The sequence below is a fragment of the Lentinula edodes genome (genome assembly GCF_021015755.1).
Source record: "Lentinula edodes strain Le(Bin) 0899 ss11 chromosome Unknown C8R40scaffold_18, whole genome shotgun sequence".
NCBI classification, from domain to species: domain Eukaryota; kingdom Fungi; phylum Basidiomycota; class Agaricomycetes; order Agaricales; family Omphalotaceae; genus Lentinula; species Lentinula edodes.
Genome location: NW_025764324.1, coordinates 474,691 through 489,113, shown reverse-complemented (window position 1 = coordinate 489,113; position 14,423 = coordinate 474,691). Strand labels below are relative to the sequence as shown.

At 45.2% G+C, this 14,423-nt stretch overlaps 5 protein-coding genes across 5 annotated transcripts; 3 read left to right on the top strand and 2 right to left on the bottom strand.

Moving 5' to 3' along the window:
* Positions 1–171: 171 nt before the first annotated feature.
* On the bottom strand, positions 172–1,706 carry C8R40DRAFT_1045592 (Formate/nitrite transporter; the record flags this gene model as incomplete). Its single annotated transcript, XM_046224318.1, has 11 exons — positions 172–337; positions 394–472; positions 526–553; positions 721–862; positions 918–972; positions 1,026–1,043; positions 1,098–1,133; positions 1,187–1,253; positions 1,309–1,351; positions 1,401–1,543; positions 1,599–1,706. 11 exons carry the CDS (start codon positions 1,704–1,706, stop codon positions 172–174), a joined length of 885 nt encoding a protein of 294 aa, XP_046086278.1.
* A 3,002-nt stretch (positions 1,707–4,708) lies between these two features.
* On the top strand, positions 4,709–7,061 carry C8R40DRAFT_1272522 (uncharacterized protein). The gene is made up of 6 exons (XM_046234073.1): positions 4,709–4,859; positions 4,912–5,294; positions 5,347–5,999; positions 6,054–6,153; positions 6,205–6,517; positions 6,575–7,061. Exons 1-6 carry the CDS (start codon positions 4,725–4,727, stop codon positions 6,818–6,820), a joined length of 1,830 nt encoding a protein of 609 aa, XP_046086277.1. The 5' UTR covers positions 4,709–4,724; the 3' UTR covers positions 6,821–7,061.
* Positions 7,052–12,192, top strand: C8R40DRAFT_223206 (TPR-like protein). The gene is made up of 16 exons (XM_046234384.1): positions 7,052–7,206; positions 7,260–7,317; positions 7,373–7,423; positions 7,473–7,558; positions 7,611–7,686; positions 7,742–8,026; positions 8,080–8,332; positions 8,384–8,553; positions 8,608–8,765; positions 8,815–9,215; positions 9,264–9,631; positions 9,680–10,585; positions 10,642–10,848; positions 10,901–11,517; positions 11,584–11,770; positions 11,825–12,192. Exons 1-16 carry the CDS (start codon positions 7,085–7,087, stop codon positions 12,149–12,151), a joined length of 4,272 nt encoding a protein of 1,423 aa, XP_046086276.1. The 5' UTR covers positions 7,052–7,084; the 3' UTR covers positions 12,152–12,192.
* C8R40DRAFT_223070 (uncharacterized protein) lies at positions 12,192–13,422 on the bottom strand. Its single transcript, XM_046234383.1, has 5 exons — positions 13,144–13,422; positions 12,947–13,089; positions 12,631–12,888; positions 12,419–12,580; positions 12,192–12,362 (listed from the first exon to the last, which is right to left on the bottom strand). The coding sequence occupies exons 1-5, from the start codon at positions 13,399–13,401 to the stop codon at positions 12,233–12,235; spliced, it is 951 nt and encodes a 316-aa protein (XP_046086275.1). The 5' UTR covers positions 13,402–13,422; the 3' UTR covers positions 12,192–12,232.
* A 62-nt stretch (positions 13,423–13,484) lies between these two features.
* C8R40DRAFT_1147360 (adenylylsulfate kinase) lies at positions 13,485–14,422 on the top strand. Its single transcript, XM_046229520.1, has 5 exons — positions 13,485–13,528; positions 13,579–13,664; positions 13,721–13,870; positions 13,926–14,130; positions 14,186–14,422. Exons 1-5 carry the CDS (start codon positions 13,501–13,503, stop codon positions 14,338–14,340), a joined length of 624 nt encoding a protein of 207 aa, XP_046086274.1. The 5' UTR covers positions 13,485–13,500; the 3' UTR covers positions 14,341–14,422.
* The last annotated feature ends 1 nt before the right edge of the window (position 14,423 follows it).

The following is a 14,423-nucleotide window of genomic DNA, read 5'->3' as shown; positions in this document are numbered from 1 at the left end:
GTCTAAACCTGACTTCCTGAAGCTCCTGACACTTCGGGTTGAGGTCGAAGTAGAAAAGCGAGTCAGCATTGGAGCAAGGATATTTCATTGCTAGAGCTATCGAAATTTGGTGTGTACATATGTGGGAAAACTCGAATCAGAAGTCTCCTATGGACATCATCGTCTTTGACCTCACTCGTCTTTGACATATCCTGCTTCAATATCTTTAAGAGTTCCTGCTTCGGTACCTTCAAGTTTCTTATTGTTGTAGTCTGCATTCCAAATGTAGAAATAGACCGCAGGACCCCAAACGATGAATGCACCAACGATATTTCCAAGGTAGGTAGCAATCAAGGATCTGGGAGCAAAGAAAAATCAACAAAGATTGTAGCGTACACAGAATGAAGAACATACTTCCGGATATAATTCGCTGTTGACAAGGATGGAGTGTCGAACATTATGCCAAGCGGAATGTAGAACATGTTTGCGATAACTGGAGACCGTAGGTTAATTATCAGTGCAGTTTGTAGCATGAATACAGCGAACCATGATCAAATGAACATGCAACAAAGATCTTAAACATGCCTAAGTGTTTTGCTAGTTGGTCGCAGTGTAGTGTTCAACTTACCCATATTGGAATCCAGATCGCAACCAACTAGTGCCATGGTGAATAACCTCGATACAGTAGCCGCGGTAACAAACATGCTTGCCTTTGAAACGGTCTCTCTAGCACCCACAGACAACTATGGGTTCAAGGCCATTAGCGCTGGAGCCATTCTTAATTCTCGTTCCAAGACGCACCCATATTGCGATGCAGACCAGGATGTTGCATCCAATTCCTCGGAGAAAAATTTGATGCCATTGTGGGACAACCGCCTTTTTGCTATTGAGTTTGAGTCTTTGACATTATGGATGTAGATTATTAGCTGCCAGCGTACCTCGCAAATGCTTGGACGCCGCTGAAGAACGGTTCCGAGGAGAGAATGTCGCTATCTAGAAATTGAATATCAAATCTTGAAGTATCCTCGTGAACGATGCAATCTCACAATGAACCAATACAGCAGCTACGAAACCAAGTAAGTAATGTCTAAGGTCTAATTGAGAATTCGAAATTTCACCAGAAAAGAGGCTGCCCGCTAGATTACCGAACGTGACTAAGAAGTGCGTCGATAATTGAACGTCACCAGATTGGGCTTCCACAGCTCACCAATGAGCCAGTTTATCGGAAGACTCCACCAGGGAATTTGCCCGCTCGCGATGCCCATTGGCAGAACCTGTGTCTAATGAGAAGCTTGCCTTTTGGCTGAAAGTCGAAGAATCCAATCTCACCATCATATTGCTGGTTAAAAGCTCCAGACCTAACATCGGAATCCTGTGCAAAATTTAGAATTTGCAAGAAGGATGTAAGATATAACGAGTACAATACGAATCCAGAGGGGAAGACGAAGCCGCCCAAGATCTTCGGTATCGCAGGATTAGCAGAGGCTTCTGACAGCGCTGGGGTACCGCCGGACACAATCTCGTTCATAAGTGCTCCAAAAGAGAGCATAAGACCAGCTAGAACCTATGTGTATATTCGTCAATTCTGAAAGCTATTGTGGTGCTGTCGAAATACGCACGGCCTTGAAGAACACCATGTCATACCTCATCCGATGTTTTGTCACCGCTTGTTGAACTAACACAAGGGTAACCTCGTCGGGCTTCAATGTGCTTTCCAGGGATGGCATGGGCGTCAATTGTCGTACAGTAAATGGTTTTCGTAAGTTGTTTTCGTGAACGTCGTACTATAGGGCACTCGATACTAAGCGAAGATTTCACGGAAATTTTTGGCACGGACCTCGAGGTTGTTTCTAGTGGGTCATCCTGCTACATGATCTCTTCTTAAATGTTTGTGTTCTCAATTTGGCCTGATGAAAGGTTATCTTCGAATTTGCCATGAGTTGTGGCGTGGAGGTCTTCCGACTTCTGGTCGCAGGACGATGAGAATAGGTATACTCTTGGGGAAAAGGAAAGTATTTTTCGAATCAATGGGTGAGATTGATTTTCAGACATTGATATTAACACGGAAAGCCACCTTCAAGGAGGAGGCAAACTCGATCAAAAGATTAAAGCCCGTGTGCTCATTGTCACCTTTGATTATTACTTTTTGGGGCATTCTCAAATATTCAGGTCCTAAAACCGAGGATGTCCGTTATCATCTTCCAAAAATTAGTCTGATTGGGCTTTGCCTCACTTTTGTGGTGTATCAAAAAGGTTGCATACTATGCGTAGAGGCATATATTGATAACATGAGATGATACGATCGCGAAAAGTTTTGATCATTTTGAGGCAAGCCAGAGCACCAGGGTAGTAGTATGCGGTACTGTAGATAAATTCATTCAGCAGACAGAGTGGATGTACTCCTTGAATCTCACCCGCGTTTCCAGATCACATAGCACCCACCACCCACGCTGAAAACTAGCCATCGCTGTGAGCTTTTACTCCAAATGCAGCCTGTGTTCTAGTCATCACGTTCATATTTATGTACGTGCATTCTTGATTATTTGATCACAAGGTCCGATTCCCGAACAAAGCCGAACAACCTCTCTGAACTTCAATCCACCCATGATCTCGTAGGCGGACCCATGAATAATCCTGAAACAATCCTTCCTGCACTTACGACCCTCATCGCCTAGTCCACCATGCATTCCTACCATAATCTATGTAGTTCCATAGTATTCACGTTACCAGGGTCAGTGAGACGGCACAACTATTTGAGTAAGTATGCTGGTTTGCTGCATGTCGAAAATCGAAGCACTTGGCCGCTTGAAGCCAAAACCTATTGGTATTGAATCGGAGAGAATTACGAGGGTTCTCAGCTTCAGCGGGTAATTTCGATCCAAGCCAGGCCCATTCACCTTACAAGGCTCAGGTATTGCCTCGAAGTCATCGGAACTGGTCACGCGAATAGAATGTGCAGACATTGGGACCTCCTGCTCGACTTTCTTTTGGACAGTGAGCTATTCGATATTACGCGTACTTCGCCAATGATTTTCATGTTCGCTCCATCCAGGGATTATAGGGACTATAGTGGCATTTCATCCCTCATTGCGAATCAAACTCTCCTCCTCTTTCGGCTCTCGAGGTCATTCTTCCGCAGCTCGACTTATTTACCTGCTTGGAAATAGAAGACGAGTTCCAATCCTCGTCTCAAATTGTTCCAATGTAGACCTTGCTAATCTCAAGTTGCAATCTGAGCAGTTGCCCGTAATTTCGGGAAGACAGCGTTCTGGAGAATTTGGACATAGGCCTATTATGGCTTGATGGAAACCTTTGCGAGGAAAGATTCACCGTTTACAAATGGGACCAAGTTGAACGATACAGGCTTGTATTCAATCATGGAAACTTGCGATAACATAATTTTTGCTGAAGTTCAAGGTGAGGATCTGAATATTTGACATAACCGGATATCATGGTAACTATGTCATTGTGCGTATGTCGGTCGTATCGATCGATGTGGATTAAGCCCGCTACTCTCCGATGCCTTCCAATCGATATCGCCGAGGAGGGTCTCCAGCATTCTTGGGCTATTGATCACCTGGACTCTCTGCATGCCTTCCCGCTGCAACGACTCACTGAGATTTGTATATCAAGGAGACCGGGTCTTCCCACTGCAAAGAATGCTACGGCAACTTGAATTCATGGATTGTGTCGTAACTCTTAAACCCCTTACCCTCAACGCTTTCAGAACTTCGGTTACGAGAATGCGTGCACTTGACGAAACTTGACTGTGATTTCCGGTCCATCTCCATCTCTTACCTCAAGTTTATTCTTGAAAGCTGCCCCAGATTAGAGGTACGACATCACAATCTCGATTTGAATATCTCTGAGCATATCTTTAGCATATCTTCAGAGCCTACCTACATAAAAGTCTGCCTGGGTGCACCGTTCGTCGGGTTGTTAAGCCTTGCTCCTACCTTTGCAGCCATTACTCATCTCCGAGCTATATTCATTTCCGTCGCTGATTATCACCCACCCGGAACACCCCCGCCATCCATTCTAACCAATGCACCAATATTACTTTCTCCTGTATCAGAGGCGCTCATCGTCAAAAGATCACCGCAATTATTGAACATGATCGATCAAATACAGACTCAAACATGTCCCGAAACGATATCAGCTATCCCTCTTTCCAACTTCTTCGCGAGGTGAAATGTTTCATCCGAAATGTCCCAAGCTAGAATTTCTAGGTACGATCAGGACAAAAATGGTCGGACAAGCAAATTGAGCTCATGACGGCAAGTCTGGAAGAGGAATGCAGAACCGAGAGTGCATGCCGAACACAAGCGAAGAAACCAGAGCTCCGTCGATTTCTGCATCATTCTCTTCAACCAGTGATATGAACATGTCATCTATGCCATCCATGCCTCGCAGGGCCTCTGTATCGCCTGTGGATGCATACTCCCCATCCGGCAGCATCCGGCTCGCCTCTGGAATCCCCGACATCAAGCACAAACTCAATCACACCGGCACAAGCGCTCACCCTCCCAGCGAGCCTTGAACTGCAAAGTCTCCAAATGAGTCTAACCCTACCACGCCCGATTTTGGTGGAGCAAGGTCTGGCCGCGGTAGAGTTTTGTAGAAGGCTTCAGTGGTCGAAGGGCGAGTAATAAAGAGAAGCCCAACTATAATGTACTGTATTACATAATGAATTCGTACATTAGATCAACAATAGATCAAGATCTCCGTTCGAAGGTCGTTTTCCTATGTTGATCCACGACAGCCAATCTCTTCCCAAACCTCACGAATACATTGATATCTCGAAGAAAACAGAGAATCTGGTCACGGCCTCTACCTCGTATGCATGTACTTCGTCCGTTGAAGATATTGCTCGGAGTCGGGTTAGCGATAGTGTCTGTTTTCTAGTTCAGTGACGTTTACCTTTGTTTATAGATTGCCCAGCTTGCTTCACAACACAACGTCAGTGAATACAGCTGCCTTAAATACGGCCCCAATGGTTATCCAGGGAAATACGTCCCTCTCTCTGTGCAGGCACCTCAGACCTTCCAGGAGCTTCGCGCTCGTCAAACTCAATGGTCTAACGCCAAAGCTTGGTGGTTCAGCGACAAGGCAACAGAAGCAACGTCTATTGTGCTTGGCCCTTCTGGTGCTTCTGGGGTAACTTCCGACTCACTATCAGATGGCCTGGCACAACAATTATCTGCGGCAATAGATGAGCAGTTACCTCAGCCAGTAAATGAAGGAAAACTTAGTCGGTCTTCCTCAAATGGCGCTCATAGTCATACTATAAAGACTTCTTCATCCCACCCGATAAAGTACGTTTCTAGACTTCTCAAACCCGACAGTGCTGAGCCATCTATAACATAGCATATCCGCCATAATACCCGTCGAAATTCTCGCTTTATTATCCTCTCATGTCATGTTCACATCCAATGGTCCCTTCACTGAATCACCAAGGGATTTTCCTTCACTTGACACTCAACCTACCGTTTTTGAAGTGCCTTCCCCTTTTACCTTGGACCGTTTCATATTGTCCTTTACGGGACATCCGCAGACACAATTTTCTCAGTCTCATCAAAGTTCAATACCCCCTCCGTCCACTTCGACAGAGATACATCCCGATGCACATCTTCGTACTCGCTCTCACGTCACTGAAGCTCTACATGCTGCATTGAATTCCGGAATCAAATCAGGTTCCATAACGCCTACAGAAGATACTCGTGCCACTTTCCACTCCAATGGTTCTTCTGTATCGCTTTCCATATCACTAAAATCAGTTCCTACCTCTCAAGGAGTGTCGCGAACAATGTCTGACACCGAGCAGACGAACTTAGAATTCGGTACTAATGTGGATATCCCGTCTGAAGCAACTTCAGAGACCGGTCCACCAACAAACGAAGAGCTCCAAGCCGAAGCACAACTCCCCTCTGTTGATTCAATACCGACCCTTCCTTATTCTACAGATACTCCTTCGTTTATCCTGGGGAATATGTTCATGTCCTCATGTCCAGGCAAGAAGGGTATGGATTCTTTTACTGAAAATAAATCACGCTTGTTCATTCTATTTGTATCAGTCCGCTTAAAAGGTCCTGTAAAAGGTCGTTCGGGAGTATGTAGAGACCTCTACGCTGACCTTCAACGTATGAAAGACCTTGCGGTGGGCTGCGTAGTCTGGTGAGTGCTTGCGCCATTGCACCCGATGTTCATTCTGACAAACTCGGCAAGCTGTCTTGACGACACCGAGCTTGAATTTCTGGGTGCTCCTTGGCCGGAATATCAAGCCGCAACAAATAAGATTGGATTGGACGTGTTGCGCCTTCCTACACCTGAGGGTTTAGCACCGGCATTAACACCCGCACTTCTGGACAAGGAACTCACTACTCTCATAAAAAACTATACTCTTCGAGGAATCCCTGTTCTCGTCCATTGTAGAGGTGGAGTAGGTCGGTGCCTTCGACTGACGAGTATAGTTGGCGTACACACTGACCTTGACTCAACAGGACGTGCCGGTGTAATTTCTGCCTGTTGGATCTTGAAGGTAATGCATTGATTCTCTTGAACTTTCGTATAATCGGCTGACAACATGTCACTGTAGCTGGGACTTTGTGGCTGGTTGGGCGATGAACCAAGCACTGCGTCTGAGTCATCGTCGACTACGCTCCCTTGCGATGGTGAAATAGCGTCACCACAAAGTCCTCTCAATCAGGATACACTCCAACTTGTCGAAAAAGTCATCGCGGTCGTCCGACGACGGCGCAGTGTGAAGGCTGTCGAGACTTATGAACAAGCACAATTCCTTGTCGACTTCATAGAACATCTTAGGTCATCTCATTCTAGTTAGCTTTGAAAAGGTACATTCAGCTACACGAATACTTTACTGTAGATTTCTCGCTCACTTACTTTTCCTGGTGCATTCTACTGTGATATTCATTAGCATTTCAGATTCATACTGTAGCAATAGTTTTCGTTCTCTCTTTCTGCATAACTTATCAAATATGCGTAAGTACTTCATGTGGTACATGATGACTAGCTAGCAACATTAAAATTTACATCTGAGTCAGCTTCTCTTCCTTTACTTGTGCAATCACATATCGGATTATGAAGCATGTCTTCTATCGTTAAAACCAAGCTGAAGAATGCCCGCGATTTCCTGGGGAAAAAAAATTTTGCTGGCGCCAAGGATGCTGCTTTGCAAGTGCTACAATACGAGGCTGACAACTACAACGCGTATGGACTCAGGGAGCCACAATCATGAGTGACCGCTGATAATCTCCTTCCAGAAATGTTTTCCTTGGCCTTGCATCATTAGAATTGGGGGAATTCAGTGAAGGAGAGCAAGTAATCTTGACTTTCGCTTTCGCTTTGGCCCGCTGCTGAACCCCTCCAAATTTAGGCCTACAAGCGAGCGACTGAACTGAATCCCGATCAGTTACTTGCCTGGCAGGTTGGCGTATACCTTCAGTAAACCTCCGCCAGTAGCTCATTGTTTCCAGGGTTTATCACAATTTTATGAGCGTACCAAAGATTGGGAGAAATATTCTGATGTTCTTCGACGTCTGGTGGATATGCATGCAAAATCGTGAGTATCAAACCATCTTGCTGTAATTTACCACTCATATATAATGAGACAGTAACGATTCTGTCAAGTGTGCAGAAACGCTACAGAAGTACATAGACCTGCAACGTGAACGGGGAACTTCCGCCCAGGTTTGCACTAAATTTACTAGGTCTCTCGTTCATGGTCCTTAATGTGGCGTTATAGTTAATAGATGCACTCTATCTTCTGCTTCCTGATTCTGCGCTTTATCAAGCATTATCGAACTTACCCCCTCCCGACCCAACAAACCCCACTTCGACTACTACGTTCCTAGTTCAGACTGCCATATACAACTCCTTGATCGTCATCGAAGAATTGATCACGATATTGGAGGGAGATGAAGATAACTACCTGAAAAAGGAGCTTGAAAGGCGAAGAACACGTCTTAATGCTGGTCCCTCCGACCAAATTCGAAAGGAGATTGGGCGCGAAGTTTGGGGAAAATCACGAGTGAGTCTGGCAATCTCTTTGACTATAAACTTACAACTCATGCCTGTCGATAGCTACCGTTTCTCTACAACCAAGTTTTGGATCATCCTAATACAGACGATATACTGCGGCGCCAGACCGACTCAAAACTGTTACGGTATAAATACCAGTACATGTGTTCTTTACCGAACAGCGCAAACACAATAGCAACGAAAGAAGAGGTCATGAAAGAGATCGAGGGATTGATTAGCGGCACGGTTCTACTGCACATACCGGATGAACTGGCATGGACGCTTTTCCTCGAGAGAAAAGATGTTGCTCATATCGGTATGTGAGGTGGTATTGAATTCTGATTTTGATCAACTCACGATCGTTTAGATGATTATGGTGTTGCTCTCCTTCAAGAGTTCATGGAATTGTTTCCATCACATTCACTCACCACGTTGCTGAAGGGCTACTTCATCTATATGCAAATTCCGATATCTGAAGGTGCCAGAGACGATGACAACGCAGTTGAAGATACGGACGTAGGGTACGACATGGTATTGGTAAATAGTTGTTCTTTCTCAGCCCTCCTTATGCTCATCAAAAGGTGTATGAAGGAAGCCTTCCCCTCAGTTTCAACTTCCTTAATTGCCGCACGTATTGTTAGTGAAATACACCTTCTTGAGACGGATTACGATAATGCCATCCAAATTGTAGAGAGTGGCTTACGAACTTTGGCGAAATTTGAGCAGGATAACGGGAAAATCTTATCCAAGTATGTTTGTTTTGTTGATCCCTTGAAACACATTTGAAACATATACCAGCGTTCGACTTGCTTTCCAAGCGACCCTCGCAACTTCTCTCGTACATTTATATCCACCCAAGCACCATCGTAGAGCTCTCCAGTTAGTCGACGAGATTCTTCTTGTCTCACCAGAGAATATTGCTGCGATTATGGGAAAGGGCTACATACTCGAAGCCAGCCATGAATGGGAAAAAGCTGCGGAGAAGTTTGCCAAGGTATTCGAGTTATTGAGTACAGAACATGACGAGGGATTAAGAGCACAGGAAGAGTATGCATGGTGCATCAGCAGAAACGGCGATGTCCAAGGAGGGATCGACTCCTTACAAAATGTTTTGCATATTTTGAATGGCTTGGAAGGTCGAGACCACGATCGCGCTAGATGCCACTGGAGGCTAGGGAAATGTCTATGGAACCTAGACAGTAAGCACTGTATAGTTTTATGCCTGGTCTGGTATTTACTGTCTTCAGGCGAAAAGATTATCGAGGGATTCCAAAATTTTATCGCGGCCCTAAAATGTGATCCGAACTATGCACCGGCATTTACGTGTCTGGGAATCTACTACTCTGAGCATCTGTCTCCCTCAGACCCCGCACGAGCTTCTAAATGTTTCCAAAAAGCATTCGAACTTGACTCGCGCGAAGCTGACGCAGCACATCGACTCGCGAAAGGGTTCGCAGACGAACAAGAGTGGGATCTCGTTGAAGTCGTTGCTCGAAGAACCATAGAAGGCGAGGGTGGTTTGGATGGAGGGTTGCAAAAGATAGAGGAAAATGTCGCCGGGAAATATCTTCCAACCAACGCTTGGGCCTGGAAAGCCCTCGGAGTAGTCAGTTTGGTAAGGAGGCAGTTTATTTCTTATCACGCGTCTAATATCGCCGAACAGATGAATCGAAGTTACGTACCTGCTATAAATGCCCTTCAGGTAGCTTTGAGGGCTGAGCCTGAAGACTCGCTCACTTGGTTAAGGTTAGGTGAAGCGTATCTCAAATCTGGCCGACATAGCGCAGCTCTGAAGGCACTTCAACGATCGCAAGAGTTGCATGACGAAAATGATTGGCTTTGTTCTTACTTTGTCGCTGAAGTATATCGTCAGACTGGACAGTACGAGGATGCGATTAATCAACTTGAAATGGTGCTTTCCTCGAAACCCACCGAATTCAGCGTGCTCACTGCTTTGGCTCAAACTCACCTCGATTTTGGACGTGCCAAATCTTCGGATGGATTTGTAGCAAGGGCTGAACGTGCCCTTGTGGAATCAATACGAATATCTCTCAAAGCTATAGCGAAGAGTACTGGGTTCCGGACGGTGATATGGAAGACGGTGGCCGATGCGTTGTATTTCCTATCCACCAAAGACGCATTCTGTGATCTGGATGTGGTCCATTCTGTTTTGGTAGACGTCAAAAGTGTGCTAGGAAGTCCCAGCAATCGAATAGCGGATATCATAGCATACCGATCTCAAGATGATCTCCATTTGGATAGCAATGGTATCTTAGAGGTTGCAATAGCCGCATACGACCGTCGTATCGAGCTGGGGTCTCCTGAAAGTGTCGCGGTCGGCAGCGCATGGTTCGATTATTCTATTTCCTTGCGTTCTTTAACACAAAGAATCCCCGATGGTGACAGAAAGACAAAGGTCACAGATCAGCTCTCCAAGGCCCTCATAGAAGCTATTCGCATTGCTCCCACTAATGATACTTACTGGGTAGCTCTTGGGGATTTCCATTTTTCCCAACAGCCAAAGACAGCACAACATGCCTATATCAAGGCCATAGAGATTGATTCTAAGGTCAGGACTCAGTGCTGCTACAATTTGGCATTCATAGTGATGTAGTTCGATTATAGAATGCAAGAACTTGGACCAACCTGGGATTGCTGTTCTACTATCACAATGATTTCGAGCTGGCAAATGAAGCCTTCTACCGTGCTCAAAGCGCTGACCCCGATTATACGTTGGCATGGTTCGGCCAGGCTCTAATTGCAATCATTAATGGTCACACTTTGGGGGCTACTAGCATACTGGAGCACGCAGTTGGACTAGCAAATACTTTGGTATGTTGCTGGTTGGCCGAGGAAATGACCGATAACTAAATGATCTTCATAGCCGGAAGTTGATTTTCAGTATGCGTCAAGTATTTTCGCCCGAACGAAGGAAAGTGGCAAAAACCGATCATCTTCGTCGACCACGGATGCCCTTCTACCTGTATATTTCGTCTTGGATCGTTATGTCAAATCACGGCCTAACGACCCAACGGCTTTGCATCTCTACGCACTCGTGTGTGAGAGTGTGGGTCAATTAGAGATTGGCGTTGATCTGATCACCCGGGCTATCGCTCTATTAGAAGCCTCATACGAACAGACTGAGGATACCGAAATCGAGCGACAGTTCACCATTGCGCATTCAAATATTGGTCGGCTCAAGCTTTCGCTTGATGACTATGAAGGAGCCCTAGAATCGCTTGAAACTACTTTAGGACTTCTTTCTGAGGAGGAGGATGAAACGACGATGCTGTTGAGGGCTCAGGCGCAATTTGGGTCTGGAATTGCACACTTTCGAATAGGCAATCTGGAGACTGCAGTGGAGTTTTTCGAAAAGGCTATTGGTTCGGCTACAAATAATGAATTCGTGCAAGGTGAAATCACAGTGATGCTTGCCCAGACATTATGGGCTATTGGAACTTCGGAATCAAGAGATCAAGCGAAGACACGGCTCTTAGAATGGTAAGAATGCACTGAACCCTGGATCTCTTTACTTCGACCCGTGGATTAAAATTCGATTTGTTGAAGCATAGCAATGGATCCTGAAAACCTCACCGCGATCAACACTCTGGCCGCAATGGGGATCTTGACAGATGATGAAAGTTTGATAGATGCAGCATTATCTGAAATCCTTGCATTGCCTGTCGATCGCAAACTTGAGCTCGACCCTCAGCGCAACGTCGATCATCTATTAATCCAGCATTATCTAGGACAGGTAATTACTTACTCAAATGATCTTTTGCCAGGCTGAAAAATATCTTCTCAATAGGACAATGCTGAAAAAGCACTGCGTGTTGCTCAGAGTGCGGTATATGCAGACCCTGGACGGCTTGAAACTAGAAACCAAATGGCCACTCTGTTATTCCAGATGCAACAACATCAATCAATAGTCTCAGTATTATCTGGACCATCTACTGAATATTCGCTAGAAATTGAGAGTACTCTCAAGCTGCGGGCCGTTGCGGAGGCATTGTCAATGGATAACAAAGCTAACCGTACAAGAGCTGTACATCTTGCCCAGAAGAACATCATGATAAGGCCATCTAATGCGGACAACTGGCGTATACTAGCAATTGTAGATACATGTACGAAGTGAAAGGGGATGAGACTGTAAATTACAACGAAAAGTAACACAGCAAATACATGTAGATATAACTAAGGTCTATAGAGTATACTATTATAATTTTTGTTCCATGAGGAGGAAGAGACGACGAGTGGTACCAGAATTATCCGGCGTGTCTTGTGCAGAGTCTAGCCACCACTTCAATTGAGCGCGTTGCGATTTCACAGAAAGTTTTTGTATAATACTAGTGGAAGGGAGATCAATGACTATAACAACAAGGATGGGACGAAACAAACGCACAATCCTCGCTCTTCCAGAGCCTGAGCCACATCATGGTCGCTCAAACTATCCTCTGCTTTTTCCTGGATCAACATTCTATCATCAGTTTGTAAAAAGTCAAGATGTCTGCGTATACGCCATGTTCGGAGAAGGTCGTTTCCAAATGTAGGTAAGCGGAGAAGTCTAATGACGACATAAGAAATCTCTGTATATACAGGGTGATATGCACGCACCCGCACACAACCACAGCAGAGCCTGTTCCTTTTAGTGCTGAGAATGGCAGCGTTCCGTCGACAGCGTTCTTTCTGATTTTTGCTAATATGCTCTGAGCTTCAGACGCAGAAGCAATAGCTTTCAGGTTTTTTTTCTCTTCGATGCGAGCTAGTTGCCCGGGAAGAATACATGTTGATGGAAGCATGAACGGAGCGTAGATGGCCGCTACTGGAATAAGCTCTTCAACTACAATTGCCATCACGAGAAATGGTATTAGTCTGCGCAATTTCTTAATGAGCCTTGGAGAACTAAAAAACATTAAGATGATATACACACTTGGTAACATCTCTTCGTTGAAGATTGATTAATCGACTTTCTTGTCTGGTCATAGGAAGTCCGCCAGCTCGAACTCTCGCTTTTATAGCATTTACCTCTTTTCCCCGTGTGTATATGAGCTTTGCGCCTCGGAAGTAAAATTTCTATGGAATTATGTCAAGATATACTTGAGAGGTTAGAAGTTTGCTAGAACATACGCCAAGTTGTATAGCTGAATGAAGGAATTTTTGAAGGCCAGTAGAGTCTGCAGGGGCTGGTTCAAGAACACCCAGTCGTTCTGCGTGCCTTATGTCACGCTGAACGAGTTCCTTGACACCAAGAGCAGACGTAGTAGGGACATGCTTGGAGTGGTTGGAGGAGTTATACCGATTCGCTGAGAAATTCGAGGGCGTTAAAGAGAGTTTAGTTGAAGAGAGACATATCCTCTGAACGCGAACACTGTGGCGAGAAAGCATATGTAAGTGTTCATGTCACGTTTGTGCCTACATAAGATTTTTGTTTAGACGCCATAGATAAATGGGCGCCTAAAATAAAGCACGTCGTCTTTCCTTCCTATGGCATCAAACATTACTTTCCACGAAGGTATGTACTGCTCCCCTCATAATTTTCGTGCTCTAAGGTGCCTTTATTAGGCACGGTGTCCTCTGACGAGCGAGCTCAACTCATTCAACAGAAAGGAGCTACGATCTGGCTTACGGGGCTCAGTGCGAGTGGCAAGGTAGTTACACTCTGGAAGTAAGCTATCACAAAAAACTAATCGTGATCGCACTACAGTCCACGATCGCCTGCGCATTGGAACAACATTTACTACATTTACGCAAGTATACCTATCGTCTAGACGGGGATAACGTTCGATTTGGCTTGAACAAAGATCTTGGTTTCGACGAGAAATCACGCAATGAAAACATTCGTCGAATTGGAGAAGTGGAGTTACTCATCTTTTCGGATTGCCTGGTTCTCCGCTGATTCAGCGTACAAGGTCTCAAGACTCTTTGCAGACTCATGCTGTTTGACTATTACTGCTTTCATCTCTCCCTACCGTGTAGATCGCGAATTTGCACGCCAGATTCATGAAAAAGCCGGCTTACCTTTCGTCGAAGTATTTGTCGATGCACCTCTCAGTGTAGTCGAGCAGCGGGATCCAAAGGGTCTCTACAAGAAAGCTCGTGCTGGAGAAATCAAAGGTCTACAGTCCGACCAACAACTCGCGCATCGCTGCTACTAAATGCTTGTCTGCAGATTTTACTGGAATCTCCGCACCCTACGAGACCCCAGAAACTCCAGAAATTCACCTGAATACTGCAATCACAGACGTTGCTGAAAGTGTTCGAATAATCACGCAATATCTTGTCAGCCATGGTTACATACCAGAAACCACCACGGAAACATCTTAGAATTGTACACTGTTGTTCCAACCAAGTATCTTTATAGATTATTGTATGGCCTTCTCAACAAGGTTCTGTCAACCTAAATAATA

Bases quoted from the DNA above. Each gene is read 5' to 3' on its own strand.
- C8R40DRAFT_223206 (XM_046234384.1), top strand. From the start codon at position 7,085: ATGTCTTCTATCGTTAAAACCAAGCTGAAGAATGCCCGCGATTTCCTG. The intron at 7,424-7,472 runs GTTGGCGTATAC...CATTGTTTCCAG, and splicing joins ATCAGTTACTTGCCTGGCAG to GGTTTATCACAATTTTATGA. The intron at 8,027-8,079 runs GTGAGTCTGGCA...GCCTGTCGATAG, and splicing joins AAGTTTGGGGAAAATCACGA to CTACCGTTTCTCTACAACCA.
- C8R40DRAFT_1147360 (XM_046229520.1), top strand. From the start codon at position 13,501: ATGGCATCAAACATTACTTTCCACGAAG. The intron at 13,665-13,720 runs GTAGTTACACTC...ATCGCACTACAG, and splicing joins GGCTCAGTGCGAGTGGCAAG to TCCACGATCGCCTGCGCATT. The intron at 14,131-14,185 runs GTCTACAGTCCG...GCTTGTCTGCAG, and splicing joins TCGTGCTGGAGAAATCAAAG to ATTTTACTGGAATCTCCGCA.
- C8R40DRAFT_1272522 (XM_046234073.1), top strand. From the start codon at position 4,725: ATGTTGATCCACGACAGCCAATCTCTTCCCAAACCTCACGAATACATT. The intron at 4,860-4,911 runs GTTAGCGATAGT...CTTTGTTTATAG, and splicing joins AAGATATTGCTCGGAGTCGG to ATTGCCCAGCTTGCTTCACA. The intron at 6,000-6,053 runs GTATGGATTCTT...TATTTGTATCAG, and splicing joins CTCATGTCCAGGCAAGAAGG to TCCGCTTAAAAGGTCCTGTA.
- C8R40DRAFT_223070 (XM_046234383.1), bottom strand. From the start codon at position 13,401: ATGCTTTCTCGCCACAGTGTTCGCGTTCAGAGGATATGTCTCTCTTCA. The intron at 12,889-12,946 runs GTGTGTATATCA...GAAATTGCGCAG, and splicing joins CAACGAAGAGATGTTACCAA to ACTAATACCATTTCTCGTGA. The intron at 12,363-12,418 runs GTGCGTTTGTTT...CCCTTCCACTAG, and splicing joins GCTCTGGAAGAGCGAGGATT to TATTATACAAAAACTTTCTG.